Source organism: Trichosurus vulpecula, chromosome 8 (genome assembly GCF_011100635.1).
Source record: "Trichosurus vulpecula isolate mTriVul1 chromosome 8, mTriVul1.pri, whole genome shotgun sequence".
Classification (NCBI taxonomy): domain Eukaryota; kingdom Metazoa; phylum Chordata; class Mammalia; order Diprotodontia; family Phalangeridae; genus Trichosurus; species Trichosurus vulpecula.
The window spans coordinates 225,075,373-225,098,751 of NC_050580.1; the positions used below are offsets into that span (position 1 = coordinate 225,075,373).

The following is a 23,379-nucleotide window of genomic DNA, read 5'->3' on the forward strand; positions in this document are numbered from 1 at the left end:
ATAATAAAGGTGGCATGACTCAATGGATAGTGGTTGGCCTTTGGGTCAGAAATATGTAGTTTTAAGTTCTGCCTCTCATATATGCTGTCTGGGTGTCCCTGGCAAGGTACTTAGCTTTTTAATACCCTAGACAGCTCTCTAATGCCATAAGGTGTACAAGGTGTTCCTAATGTCTGGACACAAAGGAAAGAACGCATATTTTCAAGAAATGAAATGATTGAAATTTTCAACGACATTTTATTTATTTGGAATATTAACAAGTAACATCTTCAATATGATTTCCATCATTTGTGATGCAAAGGTTGATGCACTTTGTAAGATTCACATGAACTCGATGTAATAACTCAGTAATTCCACATTGCTATCAATTTTAGCACATTCACTCTTGGAATATGAATGTGAAATCATATGATGTTATTTGCTAATATTCCAATTAAGTAAAATATTGAAAATTACAATCATTTCATTTCTTGAAAATATGCATTTTCGCCTATGTGTCCAGACTTTTAGGAACACCCTGTAGATTAGTGGGCAATGTGCATTGATAGTTTTCTCACCAGGAGTTTCCCTACACCAGTGAATCAGCCACAGATCCAGACAAAAATTAAAGCTTCCTCTCATCACATGAATGTTTTGAAGATTGAATGGAGAGCTGAGGCCTGATGTTTGCTTAACTGCCTAGGCATTCTAACTTGATCCTTTGTGTACAAAGCATCAAGTTATAATGTATACCGTCATTGTATATGTAGTATATTTGCATAAAGTTTACAGGTCAGAACAACTAATTTTCTAAAACCAGTAGTAAAATTGTAGCATTACTACAAACCCCTAACAAATCAGCTTTGTGATGCAGACTATAACTAAAATCTTCTAAAAGTACTTTCATATACTAAAGACTCACTAGAACACTGAACTTGTACTACAAACCCCTAACAAATCAGCTTTGTGATGGAGACTATAACTAAAATCTTCTAAAAGTACTTTCATATACTAAAGACTCACTGGAACACTGAACTTATAGATCAGATAGTCTTATAATCAAGTCCCTTTGATACTTCATAAATGAAATCCTTTTGGATGGGCCCTTTACAGCCCTGAGTTACTTGTCCTTTAAAATAGTATATTGTGGTAGGACCCTCATACAGAATTTATATCAGTAATGAATTATGCTCTAACAAGATTCCAAATGTATTATTCTTATAAACAAAAAAATCTGGAGAATTAATAATGATAGCTAACCTTTGAATAATGCTTTCATTTTTTAAAGCATTTTCAGCTCTTGTTTCGGTGTTATAGCATCTCTGTTAGGTAGATACAATAGCTATTAAGAGATAGGGACTAGCACTGTAATTCCATAAATATAAGAAATTCCTGGCAAAGAAACTCCCTCTACTAATGCAGTTTGGAGCCTTTTCTGAAACATAGAGCTTGAGAGGATTTTGGGAAACACTGAGAGATTAATCAACTTGACCTAGGCTACGAAGTCAGGATATGGCCCTAAAGCCAGTCCTTTTTGCACTATACCATCTGCCTCTCAGATTAGATATGAATATCCCATTTATACAGCAAACTACTCAACTTCAGGTGAAGTGGGGAGCTAGGTCTCCTATTTCTCAACCCAGTTTTCTTTCCACTGATTTGTAACTGGAAATCTAAAATGCCTTTTTCCCTTGTTTTGAGTGAAATTAGAAAAGCAAGAAAGTTGCTCTCCACAAATAGCTTAGCATTCCTGGGCCTCCATTTTGTCATCTATAAAATGAAGGCATTGGGGTAGATCACCTATGAGATTTGCTCCAGCTCTAAATATCTGATTCTATAAGAATATGGGAACAATTAGTATAATTTTCAAGTTGAATTTAACAAATGGAATTTGAGACCTTGATTTCCCTTTCTTGTTAAAGAGGGTGATTATCGTTGCAAAAGAAATATGATTTCCATATATCCACCTTCCTAGTCCTTATGGAAAACAAATAAAGTTGAAGAATGATACTTACTCCCATCATTGATCCAGGAAAAGAATGTTGAAATTGTGATTCTTCTGTGTTCTCAGAAAACTTAAAAGGAATGTGAATAGATGTAAGAAGTCATGATAACTAGTGGCATACCAAAAATAATGCTACTCTCTCCAGATTTTTTTGGTAACATTAAACAGCTCATAAATTTCTCCATACTTGTTTGATAAATATTGGACTTTTTGCAATTTTTCTTTAGAAAAATTCTCCTCCCCCATTTTTTAAACACATTGCTCATTTAGTTGTATTCCTGCATTCTTTCAGATGATTCTTCTCAGTTCCTTTAGGGACTGTTTTCCTCCTACGTGACTGTTTTTGGCACATATCTGAAGGACACTGTGTAGTTTGCTGTGATTACATTGTTTGCTGCTTTATTCTTATTGTTGCCTCAGCAGATTGTGTGGCTTTATTGCACAAAGTTGCACAATGCAGAATTTAATGCAGGATTTAATTAGTTGTGGTATGAATTTATGTTTCAATCAAGATTAAGGAAGAAGGCACATAGGGACAAATCAAATTTTGCTTGTACACACATGTGGGTACTGTATACCTTCAGCAATGCCCATGTTTATTAAGTATTGTAGATAGATCATAGATTTCAATTTAGAAAGAACTATAGAAATCATCCAGTCCCCTCCTCTTACAGATGAGAAAAGCAAGGCCCAGAGAGCTTAACCACTTTCCTCAAGGTCACATAATAAGTGGCAGAGCTGAGATTCGAACCTTCTTTATCTCTCCCCAAAGCCACTCCATCATGTTGTTGCCCATAGCTGTATGCCTATGACTAATTTCCTCAAACTTCCACTCAGGGGATACTTTTAGTTTCTCTTCATACCAGAAGTTAGTTATATGTGTTTTCATAATGTAATTTTTAACCTGTGAGCTGTCTTATATAGAAGCTGAAAGTTGGCAAGTTTAGCAGCAATCATTGATGACCCTGTTATAGGCCCAAGACCTTAAAGACATTTTTCTAGGTCTCAAATAATTTTGCAGATTTTTATCACTCTCTGTTATACTGGTAAGTTTGAGAAAAACTGTTTTGGTGAGTACTTTTTTCTTCAGACTTAAAGATTTTTTTTCATCTTTCTAGATTGGCTTTAGAACATATTCCACATTATTGGTCTTTATTATTACTACCAACAAATAACACTAAGACTATGAAAACAGAATGAATTACACATCACAAAGACCTAAAATTTGGTTTGGGCATAGATTTTCTATGTTAATAGCTGCTTTAATCATAGATACTTTCAAGTTATTAATCTTATATGTCTTGCTCAGATTCCAGATTCCATCATTTCCCGTGGTGTTCAGGTGCTCCCACGAGATACCGCCTCCCTCAGCACTACCCCTTCAGAATCTCCTCGTGCCCAGGCTACATCTCGCCTCTCCACAGCTTCCTGTCCAACACCAAAAGTAAGCACAGTGCCTTTGCATCTGGCATGTCTCCAACATATAATTGTGTAATGACTCATACTTCCTTTCAACTGACCAAGGTTGGCTTACATGTACAATTATACTATGAGAAATGAAAGTTGAATCCCATACCTTATTCTACAAATTATATTTTTGAAAAAGTAATAGGAAAACAGAAACGTCACAGGAAATCTGCACTTCTGTGTCACAACTAGGAGCATTACTTCTCTGAATCCTAACTTTTAGACGTAGTTTATGACAGCACCTGATAAAATATACTGTTTCTAATGCAGATGTGAAATTCTGTCTTCATCTAGAGGGTGAAGATATTCTTAGCCAATGGATAACAGGACTATATGTACATTCACAAGATAAGTCTATTCACATTTCTAGTCTAGGCTGGGGTAGCTCCCTGCTTTAGTATCATTCCAATTTTTTTCAAACATATTCAACTTGGAATGTTGCTGCCTGATATTTGGAAACAACTCTAAATTGACTAGAAAGAAAGTTTTAATGCCAACCTTTGGGGTGGGATGGTTATTATTCAGCATTTGTATTACAATTGATCCTGAAGTCATAAGAAAACATACTGTATTCTGTTAATATGCCTGTTTCATATTTTAGCAAATGTGGTAAACAGACTACCTAGCATAATAATGCCCATGACTGCTTCCTCCTGAAAGTTTCTTCCCTAGCATCACTGTGTGCTTTAAAGATCTGCATCAGCATTAAACTTTTTATTGGATGTACCTGATACAGACCTGTTAAACAGATTGGTAGCAAATGGCTAAAAGTAACGTCCTTTCTTATTTAATTGATTATGATGGTTATAGATTAGTCGGCTGGATAAAATGATCACAGGAGTCTGACAGTCCGTTTTTCATACAATGGCTCTTTTTCTGTCAACAAATTGAATTAACCCACAAGGATCTGTTCATCTGCCTTTCCCAACTCCAATATGTTTGTCAGCATAATGAATGCCAATTCTGGATTTGACTAGAATAGATCAGAAATGTATGTGGGCATTTTTAGCTGGTTTTATGTCCCACAGTACAATTTTCTTAGCAGTATTTTCTTCATATGTAGTGAATGTTGTACAGGTTTGTTTTTAGTTCTCAAATTAGTTGAAATTAACTGATGCCTTTAGAAAATTGGGATCTCACAATTTCAATAAGAAGGCTTAATAGTGAATAAAAATAGTAGGTTCATCTTAGGTATGGTGTTAAATGTGTTTGTGCTATTCAGATCAGTCAAAAATCAATCAACAAATATTTATTTGGATAATAATCTAATGCATTTCAAACTGAATGAAAGCATACATCTTTAAAAATGTAATTTAATGAAAATTCTCATCTCATATCAATTAAATATTTCAAAATATAGCCATCACTAGCATGGGGTAACTACTGCTTTGCCTCAGAACAGGAAATTAGCCACCTTGGGCATACTTAACTCTTTCAGTGACCAAACTCCCTTCCTCCTCTCCCCTGGCCTGCCGCCCCCAGCCCGCACACAAAAACACACCCCTGCTTGTCATATAAGGAGATAGAAACCTCATAGTAATGTTCTAGGGGCAGCTTATTCTCCCCTACAGAGTGGCTTGAGGAGCTACTTGTCCCAGGCACACATACCAAAATGGTATTTACAACCCTGTTTCAAAACAAAAGAATCCACAGCCCACTGGGATTGCATTCCAACTGTGCAAACTCAGTTTGGGAGGTAATTGAATCATGAGGTCAAGTTCACTTTAGAATGTTGAACTAAAGCCTTCACAGATGCTAAAATTCTCCATAAGAAATTTTTTAAAATTTTAAGCAAAATATGGTATAATCAAAACAGTCTCTGTGCAGATATAAATGATAACACTGTTCATGAAACAAAAGGTTTTATGCATAAAAAATAAAACTTAAAGCTTTTCCATGAATAAACATGTAACATAGATACTACCCGATAAGGAATCTAAGGCTGTTGCTCCTATTGGAAAGGTAATTGAAATTCTGGTGGAATTAGAGGAAATGTGGAAAGATTAAAGACGTCTTAATGGCTCAAAAAACCTACAAAGTTCCCAGAAGGCATGATACTCTTATGTTTCTTTTCTTATTCTATAATTTTCTTCCCTTTTTTGTAGTTCAGACGTTCAAGAGAATGCATATATACATATATGTATATGTGTGTATATATAAGAGCTCTTATGAGATAATTTTCCAAAATCATCCTTATCTATTGATTATAATCTTCATGGTAATATCTTCATATGTCTAATGTAGCTTTTGTTATTTTGATAGAGAAGTATTTAACATTTTAAAATTTTTCTCATCCTAGTTCATAGTTTTAAGTTAGAAACATAAGATATTTTATACACACCCACGCACACACATACACGCATATATAATATATGTGTATTGTGTACTGTATGTAGTGCTTTCAGGATACTGTTAAATAGAGATAAATGAAAACCTTTGTTGTAGAATTTTCCACATATGTTTGACAAGTCCTCAATTTTTACCCTCCTGACCTTCATTAGAGAACTAGTTTTTTGTATAGGACATGAAACATACTATACATGAGCTCTGCCTCACGTGATATTGAATAAGAATGAAGGTAATACATTGTAATATATCCTTTTGCTTTTAAACAGCATAAAGTACAGTAGAGGAAAAACCACAAAAATCCACTGAGTTATACCTAAGAAACTATAATTATTATATATACTAGGCCACATTCTACACTTTTTTAGGTACCTGAGATTCTTGGGCATCTTCTTATTTACAAAATTATTTGAGTACTAGTTTTTCTTTTTCGTGTGATACTCTTGTTACTGGACTTCTGAAACAATGTCATCTGTGGTTTCATTAGATGCAACTGTCAATTTAAATATACTCTAACATGTAACAGAGTTTAATCAATCAATCAACAAGCATTTATTAATGGGCACCAACACCAGGCTCTGTTATTGACTTGCCTGGTGATTCTTAAGCAAGTTACCATCTGGTACTTCAAGGTTCTTGTTTGGAAAATGGATTTCTTTTACATGGGTATTGTGAAGAAAAACTAATTTAAATATTAATTTAAGGAGAAATATCACAATGGCATTTGAGCCTTAAATTCATATTTTGAATATGAAACCAAATATGATCTCTTAAAGGAAACTCTATGAAAGAGTTTTCCATAGGCCGCCAAGGAAAATTTCAGAAAACATTCTTAAATCCTTTCATAAGGGAATTTTATCTCTAGCAAGGAAGGAGTTCTTTCTTTCGTGGATCCCCTGCATTACAATTGCTGCTTAAATTGTATTTACACCTGTGTTTTGTGAGCTGTCATCTAAGCTCCTTATTATGAAGACATTATAATTATATTCAATCTTTTTATTTAATGACAAGTTAAAAAATTGATTTTTGGATGAATGTGTTCCACACATGCTGAGAATGTACAGAAATAATGTTATGTGGTTATTTTTCTGTGTTAATTTTTCTTTAGTTGCATACTGTTTGGATTCCTAAGTACAAACCTTATTTTATATAGACAGAATAAGAAACAGAAAGTATGCATCAAAGGGCACCATTGAGGAAAAGTCAAGATGGTTCTTATACAAGATTTTGCCTACCATGATTTATTTGCCCTAGATTTAAGATCCTTTCTCTACCATAATAATTTTCTCAGCCAATGGTTATATTAGATGTAGCACATTTCTCTTTACCTTTTTATAATATTAAGTCCGTTAGCTCATGGGACTTCCATCCATCAATCTTTTCACTCTCCAAAAGTCATCTTTTTAAAAAAATAATTTGAGTCAGTTCAGAAATCATAAAACTTACGTACCACAGTGCTTTCCATCTTGGTGAAGAAAAAGCCCAAAATAACAATCTGTAATTTGAGGTATTCCAAAAGAAGCACTCACAAGGGTTGCTCTAATTTGTAACACCCATAAGTACATTGTTCACATTCAAATTTAAGTTCTTCCAGAACAGTATTTTCCATAGGAAAAGCCATAAACTCTTTAGTTTAAAATAAAAATGTACAAAGTTAGACATCTGAAATTGAATTTTGAACCCACTAAGTCAGACTTGGCTAGGCAACCCACGTGAATGTAAATTTCTCTGTAGACTATTCTTGCCAGTTAGCAGCTATGCCTAAACACTTCCTAAAAAAAGTTATCTTTTAGCTGTCATTGTTAGTGAATATCATTCTTAATACATATCCTTGATCTTCAAAGTTATTTGTATATCACCCACTTATTAAGGAATAAAATCTCAGAATATTATCCAGAAACCATCACTACGAGTTACCAGGGGGCATTAAATTCTCTGGTATACTCAAATATTTTCTTGTCATTAAGGAAACTATACTTCAAAAATGACCCTTAAAGAAAAAATTATCAGCCTCTCCTAAAATACAACAGCCTAGGACAGCCCAATTATTTAGTCACTGCTTTTATTCATATAGTCAAAAGAAATGGTGAATGACTAAAGTTTAAATTTGATTGATATAGGAGTCAGTTTATATCAGTCACATCAATTGTATTTACCTAGAATGGTTAATTGTTAACTCAACAACAATCACTCACAGTAATTTTGAATTTGCTTTTATTTCTATTCTATTTTCATGCTAAAGGTTTATTTCATCAGTTTTATTTAAGCAGTGACCTATGGGAAATACTTTAAGATAAAGAGCAAGTTCAGTATGAAAAGGAATAAGGCCATTTTTTCTTACAGAACCACCCCATTTTATTTTGGATCTAATGTCAATTCATTTCTCTTAAGCTCTAATACAGAAAATAACAGTAAAGTAGCTATCTATCATATAGAAATGTAGATCTAAACTGAAGAAGATCTTGGAAGCCATATACCCCAGCCACTTCATATTATAAATGAAGACACAGTGCACAATTCACACAGGTAGAAATTATCAGAGGCAGATGTAGCAACAATGTGCTAGCAGTTGTTGTAGGGGTGTGTAAGACCTATCACACCAGCATACAAAAGGACTGCTAACACAGGTTCTTTGATCTGCTTTTCTAAGGAAAGCAACTTTAAGGGGTTAACAATCTCAGTTTAATCAAAAATATATATATATATACATAGATAGATAGATAGATAGATATAGATATAGATATATCTAATTCACTTAGTTCAGGGGGAAAGAATCAGCCCCCTGAACTTAAAGGCAAATACAAACAGAAATTACAAACATCAACAGACAGATTTTTTCAGATTCAAATCACAATACGTAGTTACCAAAGCACCAATGGGTCTGGGTTACAAGCTGGGGGGCAGTTACAGCTTGCCCAGAGTCTTAACACTCCTTCCATGATTATGCTCCCAAAAGTCAAACACCAAGCTCCCCTCATTTATATCCAATTTGGAGCCCTGAGGGCTCTGTCCTCACCCAGGCTGGGTGTGTGAAAGTTCCCCATCCCCAGTATCACATCATATACAAGTCAATGACTCCTGATTGTCTTAATGCTGAGAAATATTCCAAGACAAAGATAGCAAAAGGTTTCCCACCAATTCAAACAAAGGGGAGACTTGATAGTCTTAGCATCCCAAAAGGGAAGAAGAGGGAAAAGTCTGATTGCCTTACCAGCAGGATTTGAACCTAGGTCTTTTGACTGTGGTGTCGGAGATCTTTCTACTGTGCCACACTCCAGCACAAAGTAGGACTGCAAGCAGAGATAATACAGATGAAAAGGAGTGTTTCTGTTTTCACGCTTACTGGTACATTGGTGAATTAAAAGCCCCTCTTTAAAATTAAAATTTATCTCCTTTAAGGAACCAACATAAACTCATAAATTGGCCAATAATGAAGAATGAATTATGCAAAGCTGTAAAATTTTCAGCCCTAAAGGCAAAGAAGCTACATTTCTGCTAACATTCCACATTATTTTGAAGTACCTATAATCTCACTGTAGAATTGCAGAAGTATTCGGCAGTGTATGTATACAAAGAACTATTTGCTATGCAAAACTTTCAGATACATATAAGTTTCCTGCATTGTATCATGGCAGCTCATAGTGCTCACCTAAATATCTTCTGAGGTCTAGAAGATATTCTCAGTTAACTCTATACCAAAAACGCAACTCATTGAGCTGTGTTATTATGTACATTGATCTTCATTTGCTTCCTCTAGTCACTAATGGAAAATATAAACCTTAGCATATTAAAGGATGCTTGGGCGGTAGCTGGGGATGACTTGGAGTGGGGAGATTATAGACCCTCAATGTGCAAATTCGTAAGTGTCACTGAAAGAAACTGCAAGGGTGCAAATTTGCAATATGAACTTGAATCCTTGAGGTCTCAGAGATCAAAAAAACAAAATTTAAAAGATAGATAAGATTGAAATAATAATGATGACAACAATAATAGCATTAATATAGGGCTTTAAAGCCCTTCATATTTCTCTCATTTGATATGAAATTAAAAATGGACTCACGCAAGGATATTTGAAATATGTCATTATAATAAAAGTATTAAAATGGTGAAGGCTTCATAATTATTTTATAATAATGAGAAAAGGATTTAACAATATTTTATTTGTTTGGCCTAATGTTTATCATGGAAGCTATATTACTACTCGGCAAACGATAGGTACTTGATGAATGATTGATTGAAATGAGAATGGAAATTCCAGGATCCAAAGCAAAGTAAATACCAATAAAACTCTGTTTCTCCATACTTACTATTGGAATACCAGACATCTGCCAGGATTATTGTTTCTCACTGTGACTTTAGGTACCTGATCTTATGCTACAGTATACAGAAAAACCTTGTACTGTTGTCTTTCCTTCTCTTCTACTTTCATCTGTGGATTTGATCCTTATCCTCTGGAATAGCCTGAGTGGCTATCGCTAAGCTCAACAGGGTATCCCTTGAAACAATGGTAGCCACAATTTTTTTTTCTCTGGGGCCCCCTTTTATCTGCCAAATCACCACTGTGAACACCCCTATGAAGACTATCGCCATTCCAGGGAATTCACCTCTTCCACTTACCCCCAAGTCACCCCCATATCTCAGAATATTAGTAGAGAAAATTCCAGCTCAAACTCTAGGTTGAAAGTAAGAACCCAGAATGGCATAATTCATGAAAGGGGTCTGCCTGGTCACTGAAATGTGTATCCTCTAACCAAGCTCTGAGTTCTAGAGGCTGAGACTACCAGGAGATAGGAACTAATTAAGGTCTTAATCACACAGGTTTCTTCCTTCAGCCCACAAACATACTTAAGTCTCTGCTATCCTTTAAAAAAATTTAGACCCTTCTCTTAAGGCTGCTAATCTTAAAAACTATGATCCTAGGTTTCCATTCAGTTTCATTTTGAGAAAAGTTGTTTGTACTAATCAGTTGCCAAGGACTGTTGATTCTAGTCCAGCAACTTTTCTTACATCCAGTCTACTATATGCAAAGCTCAATGCTAGGCATCGGGTATATGAGAAAAAATTAAACCCAGACACAGCCCTTAAGAACCATATATTTTATTGAGAAATGCAACATGTGGACAGATATTTATGTGAGGAGAGAGAGAGTTCTGACAGCTAGGGGGAATCAGGGAGGATTTTTCATATAAGGTGATACATGCACTAAACCTTGAATCTACAAAGGTATTGACGTAAAAGATGGAATGCCAGTTTCAGGGAATATCAACTAGTCTGGTTAGTCTGGAACTCAGCTTGAATAAAAGAGAATGATGTGTAGCAAGAAAGGCTACAATTAGATTATGAAATGCTTTAAGTACCAACCTGAGGAATATGTCATTTATCCTACAGGCAATAGGGAGCCACTGAGAGTTCTTGGGTAGAAGAATAATAGTATTGGATGTATTCTTTATAAAAAAATTTTTGGCAGCTGTGGAGAGAATGAATGGGAGAGGGGAGAAAGTGGAAACTGAGAGTCTAATAAGAAAGCTTTTGCAGTAGTCTTTAAAAGAAGTAATAGGGGTCTAAAGCAGGATAGTGGCTGTGTGTGGAAGCAAAGGAAACATGAGAGACATGCTGTAGAAGTAGAATCAGCAAGATATAGTTACTAATTGGAGATTTGGGAAAGGAAAAAGTCAGGGAAAAAGCCAAGGTTGTGAACCTAGATGCCTGGAAAGATGGTGGTGCCCTTAACAAAAATAAGGAAGTTTGGAGGAGAAGGTAGCTTAGAGATTAAGGAATGCTTTCTATTTTGGATGTGTTGAATTTTAAATGACTACAAGAAACCGAAATGAAGATGTCCAAAAGGCAGCTTGTAACACGGGACTGAAATTCAGGAGTGAGAGTACTGTTGCATATATAGATCTAGAAGTCAACTGCATGGAAAACTGAGAGAACTGATGAGATGACCATGAGAGAGAATGTAGAATGAAAGGAAAAGTGGGCCCAGGTGAAATCCTTGGGGAACAATCTTAGCCGTGGAGACATTGACAGTCCAGCCAAGAAAATTGAGAAAGAGTGGCTAGACAGGTAGGAGGAGAGAGCAATATCACAAAAAATGAGAAAAGAAAGAATATCAAATGCTGCAGAAACATCAAGAAAGGATGAGAATTGTAGAGAGGTCATTCCTATGGTATCCTTAGATCATTGGTAACCTTGGGAAAAGCAGTTTCAGTTAAGTGGTAAAGTCAGAAGCCAAATTATAAAAAGGATTAAGAAATAACTAGATGGAGAGGAGATGGAGGAACAGTATTAGTCTCTTTAAAAGTCAGGTTGTGAAAGAGAGAAGAGATATGAAAGATACATTGAGAGTATAGTACTGTTTTGTTTTGTTTTTAACAAAGTCTTGAGGGTCTGACAGTTGATCAGATGTCCTTTTTTTCATTCAGGATTATGTTTACCTTTGCTGGTATGATAATGTCGGCCAGAACCCCAGTTCTTTTGCTTTTTGATGCATAGTATTCCAAGACCTGCAGTCCTGTAGTGTCTCTGCTACTAGGTCTTGTGTGATTCTAATTGTGGCACCATGACATTTAAAATTATTTTTTCTTGTTGCTTTTAATATTTTATCCTTGAACTGGGGATTCAGAATTTGACTATAATATTCCTGTGAGTTTTCTCCACAGGATCTCTTGCAGTGTTTGATGGATTTTTTCTATTTCTACTTTTCCCTCTTTTTCTAATGCTCCAGGACAGTTTTCTTTAACTATTTCTTTTATTATTGTATCAAGATTCTTTTTTTGATCATAACTTTCAGGTAGTCAGATTATTCTTAAGTTTTCTCTTCTTGATCTGTTCTCCAGATCAGTTGTTTTTCTTGTAAGATGTTTTATTTTCTCTTCTGTTTTTTCATTCTTCATATTTTGTTTTATTATTTCTTGATCTCTTATAACTTCGCTGGCTTCACCTTGCCCAGTTGTAATTTTCAAGGTGTCATTTTCTTCCTTCCTTAAGATTCTGGATCTCCTTTTCTAATTACTTAACTTTCTTTTCATAATCTTCTTGTTTTTCTTAGATTATTCTTTTTTTTTTTTTTTTAGTTTTTCTTCCATCTCTCTTATTTGATTTTTGAAGTCTTTTTAAAGTTCTTCTATGAATTCTTTTTGGGCAGGTGACCATTTCACATTATTCTTTGGGGTAGAAGAGGATTTCTTTGCTTAAATATCCTCCTCTCATGATGAACCCTGGTCTTCTCTATTACCATAATAACTTTCTAGGGTTGGATTATTTCTCCTTTACCTGTGCATTTTCTTATAGTAATACCTTAATTTTTGTAATCACCTCTAGCCGTGGAGTATGGGGATGGTGCCTGTGGTCCCAGATCTTCAGTTCTCCTCTCTAACCTGGAACCAAAGCCAAACTTCCAGCCTCCTGTAGGTGCCCACAGCCAGGGGCTTTCCGCCCCACTGCTTCTGTATTCTGTGTGTGCTGGTTCCTTCTCTATTCCCACCCCCGCCCCCACCTCCTCACTCTCCACAGCACAGCTGGGTCTGGAGTTCCTTGTCATCAGAGGTTCCCTCGATCTTCCCTGGCTCAGATGCTCAGGGTGGTGTTCCTGTGGCAGGGAAGAGGCAGCCTCCCAACCCAGCTAACCTCAGGGCTTACTCCATGTGCAGATCCTAGCCTGGAAGTCTTTACTCTTCACAGAAACCAAACCTCGGATTTTTCATCTTCTAGAATTGTCCCAGGAAGACCCCTGTTGTGCTCCTATTCTTATTTATTTTTACCAGCATTTTGTTTGCCCCAAGGTGCTATTTTATCTCTTTTGTGGGGGAAGATCTTGAAAGCTTGGAATTTTCTGACCTACTCTGCCATCTTCCCAGAATCCTGTCTAGAGTATAGTGATGTTAAGTGAAGATATTTTCAGAATAGAGAAAGATCTGGGTATGTTTCTAGGCAGCAGGGAAAGAGACAATAGACAGGAAGACTGAAAATTAAAGCTGGGTTGAGGGGGGAGGTAAGAAGTAAAGCAACACACATTCAAAGGAAACAGGAAGGAGTGGGGTCAAAGGCACAACTAAAGAGATTGATCTTGATGAAAAGGGCAACTTCATCAGAGCCTACAGTAAAGAAGGGAAGAGTGTGAAATGATGTTGAATTTTGAGGTTTGGGGATAAAGGAGATATGGAAACTCATGACAAATGACTTGTATTTTCTTAGTAAAGTAGGAAGTGAGGTTCTTTGATGGGGGCTTGGAGGTTACGTGGGGAAGAAGGCATAGTATAGGAGGTGTAAGGAAAGAAGTTTAGAAACAGCCACTGTGAGGGGTAAAATAGAGTCAGAGTAGTGAAGATCCAATTAAGATTAAATAACATAAATCTGTAGTGGACCTAGCCTGGGTAGTTGTGTGATTTTCTTCAGTTTGCGGATGTAGAAGGTAACTCAGGATTTGTGGTTGGCATTGATAGGACAAGAGAGAAGGAATTCAAGAATACAGGACAGTATATATTTGAACTAGTTTACTAGATATTCAGGAGTTCAAAGGGAAGAAAATGAGATGAGGGCAGGGGTGATGGACTGGGAGCTGACTAAATGATGAAGTGAATGGAGGAAAAGATAAGGACAGAAAATATGTATAAGAAGAGTGAGATCCAGAGAGAGATGGACTAATAAGAGTCTATGATCAGAAGAATTCCAGAGTTCTGTATTATGGCAGTTAATGGGTGTTGGTGAAATGAAGAACATGACCATCCCTTTGCCTATCTATCTTCCTTTCCTTTACAATGCCGTCATCTTAACCTGGAATTTAATAACCTTCTATCTTTACTATTATAATAATTTCCTAACTCATTACAGTATTCCAATCTCTTTCTTCTCCATCCTTCACACTACTACCAAAGTAATTTTGTGATTGTATACAAATTAGGTAGCAATAGGCATAGAGGATTTTGAAAACAAGTTTAACTGTTCTTATTCCAACTTTGCAAAAGACTAATTTATCACATCATATGATGTTTCTGAGCCTTAGTTTCTCCATCTACAGAGGCTATGATGTGGTAGAAAGAATGCTAGACATGGAGTCAGTGAAGTTCGGGCCCAGATCCATTGAAATTCTGGCAGCTAGGTGGTACAGTAAATGGAGCACTGGAGCTGAAGTCAGGAAGACCTGAGTTCAAATTTGGCCTCAGGTATTTCCTAGCTTTGTGACCCCAGGCAAGTCATCTAACCTCTTTTGTCTCAGCTTCCTCATCTTTAAAATAGGGATAATAATATCAACTTTCCAAGGTTGCCATGAGGACGATAAAATAAAAATAATATTTGTAAAATATGTCACAAACCTTAAAGTGCTATATATCTACTAGTATGACTGTGTGTGACTGTGGACAAGTCACTTAACCTATTTAAGCTTTGTGTTTCTCATTGCAAAATGAAAACAATAATACCTGAACTACCTATCACAAAAGACTTTTTGTGAAGCTTAAGTGGGATAAGTTATATAAGTCATCTGTAAAATGGAGACATTAATAATGGTAGTACCTATCTCATTGTACATTTTTGAGAATCAAATGAGATGTTCTATAAAAGGCTTTGTAAACCTTAAAATACTAGATAAATGTTAGCTATCATTGTTATCTCTAAAAAGAGGTAATACTTGCTGAATCAATCAATCTCATGAGGATGTTGCAATAATAAATGAGATGTTACAATAAGACTTCACTATTTCAGGCTAATGTGGTAGGAAAAGGCTCATATTGACTAATGAATTTTAAAATATTTTTAAAGAAATTCCATTTTTATTACTTTCAAGTCTGTATTCAAATTAATTACTAGCAGTGTTTCTAAATAGAGATCCTGCTTGGCCTCCTTGAATATATAAGACTCAGTGATCCCATCCCATCATGTTTCTTCCTTCAGAACTTTGTTCCTCCCTCATGTATTTTCAATCTATTTTATACCACTACTTCCTCTTAAAAACATGTAGTGTTATCCTCTAACTTCCAAAAAAAAGTTACCTTTGATCCTCATACTGCCTAATGCTACTATTCTATTTCCTTTTACCCTTTCACTGCCAAATTCTAAAAGAAAGTAGTCTATACTTTCTTACTTTTCTTCATACAACCCCATGTAATCTGGCTTCTGTTCCCACTGCTTTACTGAAACTGCTTTCTCAAAGGATACTAATAATGTCCTAATTCAATATATTCTCATCCTTTTTCCTCCTTCACTTCTCCATAGTATGATGCTATACTTTCTTGCTTCTCCTACCTCTTAACTTTCTCCTTGGCCTCTTTCACTGGTCTCACATCCTCCCACCCCCTAAATGTAGATGTTCCTGAGGACTCTGTATTTGATCGCTTCTGTATTGGTCTTTTTTTTATACTTTTTATTTGGTGAACTCATCTATATCCCTTGGTCCCTGTGCAGAGGGAAATTCCTTGTATAGGAAAGTTCATATCCTGATCCATAAATTTATTAACCTAATATAATTTTCTACACAATTAATTGATTGATTTTGAAACATCCTAGGCAAGAAAAATGAGTAAGCTGAAATTTTATAGCATACATTTTTATAAAATTTTAGTACCAAATCCAAAGCATCACTCTAATCTGTAATTTAAATAGTCTTGAATTTCATGAAGGTTTTTTTTTTTCCTTTTCATTGAAGCTATCAACTCTACTTCATTGGCCACACTATTATCCAGACTCCTACATAGTCACACTCAGAAAACTGATTAATTTTTCTTTTTTGTTTAATAGAAACAAACCCCAGAGCAACCCATTTATTGTTATAATACCATAAAAGAAAGATCAAAACAACATGGAAAAATGTGTAGCTGGCTTTTGAAGCCCAGAGAATGTAACTAAGAAAAAAAAGTAATTTCCTTCTGAGTGTCTTCTAACTTCACTGACAATATTCTTCTAGTTAGAGACACTTTGTAGTAATGTTGTCTCCTTTTAGCATGATCCGGCCAAGCTGTTTCCTTGACTTTGTTTTAGAGTGAATCTCCTCTGCATCATCCAATACAAGATTCGTATACTCATCGAAACCAATTATGCAGCCCTCTATTCGCATATTTACTTGCTCATACAGCCATACCTGATTTTGGAGATACCTGAAGATGAGGTTGATGGGCTGCACCATCACCTTCTGCACCTTCTGGCCCTGGCTGTGGTATGCCATGGCGGGAGCATACAATGAGAGCATGGGGCACTGGGCGCCTTAGGGAAACCACGAGCGGAACCGCCTGATTAATTTTTCTAAGCTCTTGGCAACTTGCTAAAGATTTTAAAAGTACTTTCCAATCCAAATTGACCCCAGTTTACTAGTAAATGTGTATTCAGGATCAGGCCCATAAATACACATGTTTGCCCAAACACATGTTAATTTTGCAGACCAAAAAAAAAAAGCTTTCAAAACATTCTTCTGTCTATGGTATAACATCAAGTCTGTGGCCCATAAATAGCTTTCAGGGCATCATATAGCATTTTGGATTATAACTATCAGCATAATACTGAATTTCATCTGCCTTCTTACTGAGCCAAGAATCCTGCATCTCTCTAAGTTTTGCTTGTACTTTACTTTTGATGGAATTAAATGCTGCCTTTTTAGAGATGGATGAGCTATCCTGCTGGTAAACCCTGTGGAGTTCCCGTTTTTCATTTAGCAGCTTCTGAATTTCCCCATCATTTTCATCAAGCCAGTCTTGGTGTTTGTGAATGTTCTGACCCAGATGAGCAAATGCATCAAATTTCTGAAAGCTGCCCACTCCTTTTCTGCTCCACTGTTGCCAACTGTGTGTTAGCTCAACTTTTTCTCCAAGTTAGCAACAAACTGTTCCCTCTCAGAGAAGGGCTCTAATTTGTTGACATTAATTCTTCTGGTAGTCATTTTGCCTTGGGGGCCCCACTTTTGCTGAATGTGAATATGTAGCTTGGAAAGGATAAGTCTGTGATCAGTCCAGCACTCTTCACCACACATTGCCTTCGTCAATCTCACATCCTGTGTGTCCTTCTCCTTACAATCACATAGTCTATTAAATGCCAGTGTTTGCTTCAAGGTGCCTCCATGAAGTTTTATTGTGTTTAGGTAAACAAAAGACAGTGTTGGTGATGAGAAGTCTTCAGTAGTAAGTGATCATTGCTGTTGCTGTTTCCAACTCCATCCCTCCCTAGGACTTTGGAATTGATTGTGTGACATGGGAGACATTAGCACAATATGGCATTCCCTCATCAGAGAAGATGCTGTGCTCTATGAGCAAACAGCTCAAAGGAAACACAGGATGCACAGGTTTGGAGAATCCACCCCAAATGTTCACATGGACTATTTGTGCCTGACCCATGGTAGAGCATCTGGAGCTCATATTGGCCTGATCAGCCACAATCGTACATATTGAATCTTGACTCAAGCATAGTGATGTCATTTTGGTTCTCTTCTAGAACAAAGGATAACCAGCCAGCATCAAGTCTGTTAAACATTGTACAACCTAAAAATGAGATTTAGTAAACCTGCTTGGATCCATGCCAGGTTCTACCACTTTTCTCTGCTTCTCAATGCTTTTGCTCTCCAAGAAGTAGGGGAGGAATTGCTATCTCCCTCTTCCCTAACACTGTAATACAGTGCAATATTATTATGCTGACTTTCTCCCTGAGGTAATCCTAGCCTGGGTGCCCGGCCTTCCAGACCCACCTAATTCCGGAGCACCTAATTCCCACTGCTTCTTACCCCTCAAGTGTTCACACGTACTTGTGTGTGCACACATGTGAGAGAGAAATAAGCACCACAGCCAAGTCTGTCAAATATCCTTCCGACCCAGAAATAGGAAGTCTCTTTGTCAAGATTCTCCCCTGTTTACCCTCAACAGCCACCTCAGCTATTTAGTCACCCCAGGCCCAACTATTTCCAACTCTCCCGAATGCAGTGAATTGTGACAGCTATGAGGTACTCTGTAATAAACAGCTGGAGCAGCTCAAAGCTGGTACTCTTGCCCCACCCCCATGGGGGTATTCATATGCCAGAGAAAGGACTAGAACTTTCTAGCAAATTAAGTTGGTGGAACACTTGCAGAAATAGTTGTATCTTCTTCATAGTTGCCCTGTGAAGAAACTCACTAGAAAAAGAACTTTTTGGAAAAGTAAATGGGACGTTGGAAATCTATGGCTTGTACAAGCCACATGGATAGTAGATAGACTGCTTTCTTTCACTGAGGCATATCATCTTCCATAGGGAATTCTCTATAGTATGGTCTTGTTCTCAGCAAACATCTACTTCCTAAGCTTTACCAAAAAGAACAATATGTAATATTTCATGGAATAGTTTTCTCTCTTTTTCGTTAGGCATTTCTGCCAAGAAAATCTACAAGATGAATAGTATTCAGTTACCTTGCTTTCAAGTGTACTGAGGAATCTTTTAGGCGTAAACTTTTCTTTGTTCTTGTTCACTGCCTCAAATGACAGCCTATTTAAACCAGAACTGCCACATAATATCAGCTGTTCTTCAAGAAGAGTAGTTTCAAATTCTAAAACAGTGTCAGTCACCTAAAAGAAAAATTTCCCTGAAGAGAATTTTCTTACAGATAAATCCTGTGTCAAAATCTGCTTGATTAACAGCTTAGATGAGCCCTGATTTTTTTTTTTATTACAGTGTCAGCATCTAAATTAGGAACAAAACTGGAAGACTTGAAGTATAAAATAATGACCACAGCAGGAAACCCAAAATCTCTATTTAATTCTTTATTCCCTCCAGATTTTATTAAAATAAACCTTATGAAAAAATCAGGCCAATTCATTGAAGGGAGATTCCCCCTTTCTCCTTAGGTAAATGAACCTTAACTTTTAAAAAAAAAGTGCCACATATATTTTCTTGTGACTTAATTGTTAGAATAAAGCTATTTAGTTGTAGGATTTTTTGCGTATGAACCAAACAGCAAGCAATTTCTGTTCCCCCTTAGGAAGAAAATATAAGCTCCAGTGGTATATAATTGCAGCAAAGTCTGCATCATCAAGAGTTGTGTCTATTTAAATATTTTGCATTAAGGAGATACACATGTAATTACCCAGTATCTAATATCTTATTCAGACTAAATATAGCACTGCAGCCCCCAATAGGTTTTTACTATTGACCTTTCTATAATAGAACCATTCTGGTAAAAAAAAAAAAAGCAAGCAGGAAAAGAAAAATATTTTCTCTGTGTGTGTTCTACACAACAGGAGCACTGCAGACCTTTCATCAGGATGGCATTAGTCTTTGAGTTTTTCCTATAGTGATGATGGCCACTTCTAGATAATAACATGATTTTACAAAATTACTAGTGAGATTTGGAGAACCATCTGTAGCCATTGATGACTTTCTCTCTAGAAGGTGATTCTTTTGGGACTAGAAACTGTGACTTTGTCCACATTCTTCTTATACTGTAAATTATTGAATTAACTGGCCAAAATACGTATGAGTTAAAAAAAAAAGACCATCCTCCAATTTAATGACTCATGTTTAACACTAAAACCTCCCTTCCTCCAAACTTCCCTATTTCTTTGACAGTACTCTCAGTCACCCAGGTTCATAATTTTGGCATCATTCTTCATTATTCCTTCTCCCTCACTACCCATATATAATTTCTTATAAAATCTGGCTGGTTCTAACCCTGTGGTATTTCTTTTAGTCATACTGTTCTCTCCATCCAAAATGTCTGCCACCATAGTTCTGGCCCTTACTGCCTCCCACCTAAACTGTTATAATAGCTTCTTTAAGAAGAGAAATATGGTCTTGTAAATGGTAGAATGTCCGGACATGAGTGACTGAAGAGTGTACTTTGTGCATGTTATACGCTAAGTAACATAAATAATAACTAGAATGTGCTTGTGCAAAGCATTATAAGTTAAATGGTTGAAAGTAAGGGGTATCTTTGTTGACATTATACCAATATTTATGGACCTTAAAATTTATTATTAGCAAAAAAAAAGTTTTGAAGATTAACTCATAGAAAATCAAGGTTTTATTGCTTAAGTGACGCTGTCTTTAATGTACATACCAAAACAAGGCCATCCCAGTGTTTACCTTCTTGCTTACCACATGGTTTAAAAAAATCTTTTTGTGCTTCTTGATTCTGGAACCAGGGATTGATTGTGATCTAACCTATATATAATACATGCTTTACTTCCACTTAGAAATATATTAGTTCACTGTATTGACTGAATCAATGAGATTTCATTATGAAGCTTCCTTGTACCGTATTCTCACTAGACACTGGGGATAAAAAGATAAAAATGAAGTAGTTCTTACCCTCAAGGAACTTGCATTCTATTAAGAGATAAGATCTGAGCTCAAGTTTTATCTCTGATACATACTCTCTGTGTGACTCTTGGAACGTCATTAAGCTTTTCAGTGCCCCAATCAAATATCCAAGAGTGTAAATTACAGACAAGTTGCTGGACTACATTAGCAAAGGGAGTTTCCACACCAGGAGATTCTTATACTGATGAAATTATAGATCTGGAACAAAAAATATTGATTGGGCATTTTCTAATCTCATTCCTTTAATTTCCTTTTGGAAAGTCAACTCATAGATACATTTATAGGCTGCTTATTGTGTTCATTCTGATTAATTTAGCGAAGATAAAATTTAAGATGTTTCTACCCAAAAATGCAATTATGCTTTATGGTTATTCTCTTGTATCCTATGTATTCTACTCACAAATTATGGATTTGTGGTTAGGTTTTGGACAAGTTTTGAACTTGGTTTTGGACAAGTTGCTTTACTGTTTGGTATACAACAAGATTTTATATTCATCTGTGCACGCCTTTGTCATCTGATAAATTTCCCCTCTGCCTTTGCAGATAATAATTACAGAAACTGTAAACCTTATTCATGATCCTATCCGTGTTTCCCTTAGGAAGTCAGTGAATATTTACAGCTTTATGCTCATCATAGAAACTAAGCACAACTTAAATTTTGAAATGCCTAATTTCTGTTCTGAAACCTGTCTGTACAAAGGGAATTTGATATGTGGGAAATCAGCAAACCAAGCCAGAAATTTTTATTGGTCACGTTTAATAGAGCTTCTGATTTAAACAAATATATCAAATGCAAAAATGTTTTCCTTCAGTGTGAGGTACTTTTTTAAAAGACCTACTTTCTTTCTTAGTGAAAAGATGATTTTATTTTTTATATTATGCTTTCCCAGCCATAGGACCTATTAGAATTGGAAAGACAGTATGCGTAAACAGTAGCAGAGGCTTCTGATTAAGAGTCGTGACTTTCTTCATTCTGCTTTTGTATTTAACATGGAGAACTCAACCCATTGATTCCCAACCATTTGTATATGTAACAGAAATGGATCAATTTCAATTCCCTCATGAATTTATCTGCATACAATTTAGGGGATAGTTGCATTTGACATTATCCTATTACTGACCATGCTTGATAGTTACTAAAAACAGTCATGTCTCCAAAATTATATAAAGCTTCAACATTAGATATTGTTTTTCTCTTATAAATAGATCAGACTTGATCATCTTATTAGCTCTTCCTTCTTAATTATGTTTCCACTACATATAGTGTAAGTACCATCATATTTCCTCAGTACTTTACATTTCATGACTGCAGGTGGATTATCTACCAGAAATGCTCAAGACATTCTCATTTAGGTCACGTCAGTTTCTGCTAAATGAAATATTGATTGTTGTTGTTATCCACTGGAGTTTTCTGCCAGTTTTAGGAATATGGGGAAGTAACTACTGTGAACTGCAAAGAATAGTGTAATTTAAAATGAAAGCTGTTAGTAGGATTTAATGGCTTTGATCCAATAAATCTCTTATAAGAAAATTGTTTTTAACTTCACTGGAATGTTGTAGAAGAGTAACCCATTAGAAATAACTGGTTCTGTAATTATAAATTCTATGCATGATCCCATTCTGAATAATCAGCTGTCATTGGCCCAGCCATTGCCTCAGTGGAGAGATGATTCTAAACCCCTGTTAATAGTCTAAAATGATCTATATTATGAAATGGCATTATTCACTGAAAATATTAGATAAGAATATCATTTGATGCTTCCATAGTAGTTTTTTGTTGTTTGTTTTTGAGTTGTTTGGGATAAAACAACTGGGGTTTTTTGGCTGGGTAGGGTTTTAGTCTTGGATTTTAGGGGGAAAGACAGGTTTAGGGTATTTTGGCCATTTATCCAAAAAAGCTGGAATGGATACTCTTTTTTTAAAATTAATTAATTTTCAGTTTTGAACATTCACTTCCACAAGATTTTGAGTTCCAAATATTCTCCGCATCTCTCCCCCGATGGCACCCCTTCCCCCAATCTGCCCTCCCTTATATCACCCCCTCCTTCTCTTATCCACTTCCCTTCTATTTTCTTATAAGGCACGATAGATTTCTGTACTCCATTGCCTGTATATCTTATTTCCCAGTTGCATGTAAAAACTATTTTTAACATTCATTTTTAAAACTTTGAGTTCCGAATTCTCTCCCTTCCTGTCTCCCCACCCACCCTCATTGAGAAGGCAAGCAGTTCAATATAGGTTATAGATGTGTAGTCATGCAAAACACTTCCATAATAGTCATGTTATAAAAGACTAATTATACTTCCCTCCATCCTCT

At 35.9% G+C, this 23,379-nt stretch overlaps 2 protein-coding genes across 5 annotated transcripts in view; one reads left to right on the top strand and one right to left on the bottom strand.

Moving 5' to 3' along the window:
• GPHN (gephyrin) overlaps positions 1 to 23,379 on the top strand; it is an 885,721-nt gene that overhangs the window by 605,904 nt on the left and 256,438 nt on the right. For all 4 annotated transcript variants that reach the window (XM_036769505.1, XM_036769507.1, XM_036769503.1 and 1 more), the window contains one exon: positions 3,294 to 3,428. In XM_036769505.1, the coding sequence (XP_036625400.1) occupies positions 3,294 to 3,428 (135 nt within the window). The remainder of the gene's footprint in view (positions 1 to 3,293; positions 3,429 to 23,379) is intronic.
• Positions 16,698 to 16,955, bottom strand: LOC118859078 (small nuclear ribonucleoprotein E-like). Its single transcript, XM_036769508.1, has one exon. The coding sequence runs from the start codon at positions 16,953 to 16,955 to the stop codon at positions 16,698 to 16,700; it is 258 nt and encodes an 85-aa protein (XP_036625403.1).

Bases quoted from the DNA above. Each gene is read 5' to 3' on its own strand.
- LOC118859078 (XM_036769508.1), bottom strand. From the start codon at position 16,955: ATGGCATACCACAGCCAGGGCCAGAAGGTGCAGAAGGTGATGGTGCAG.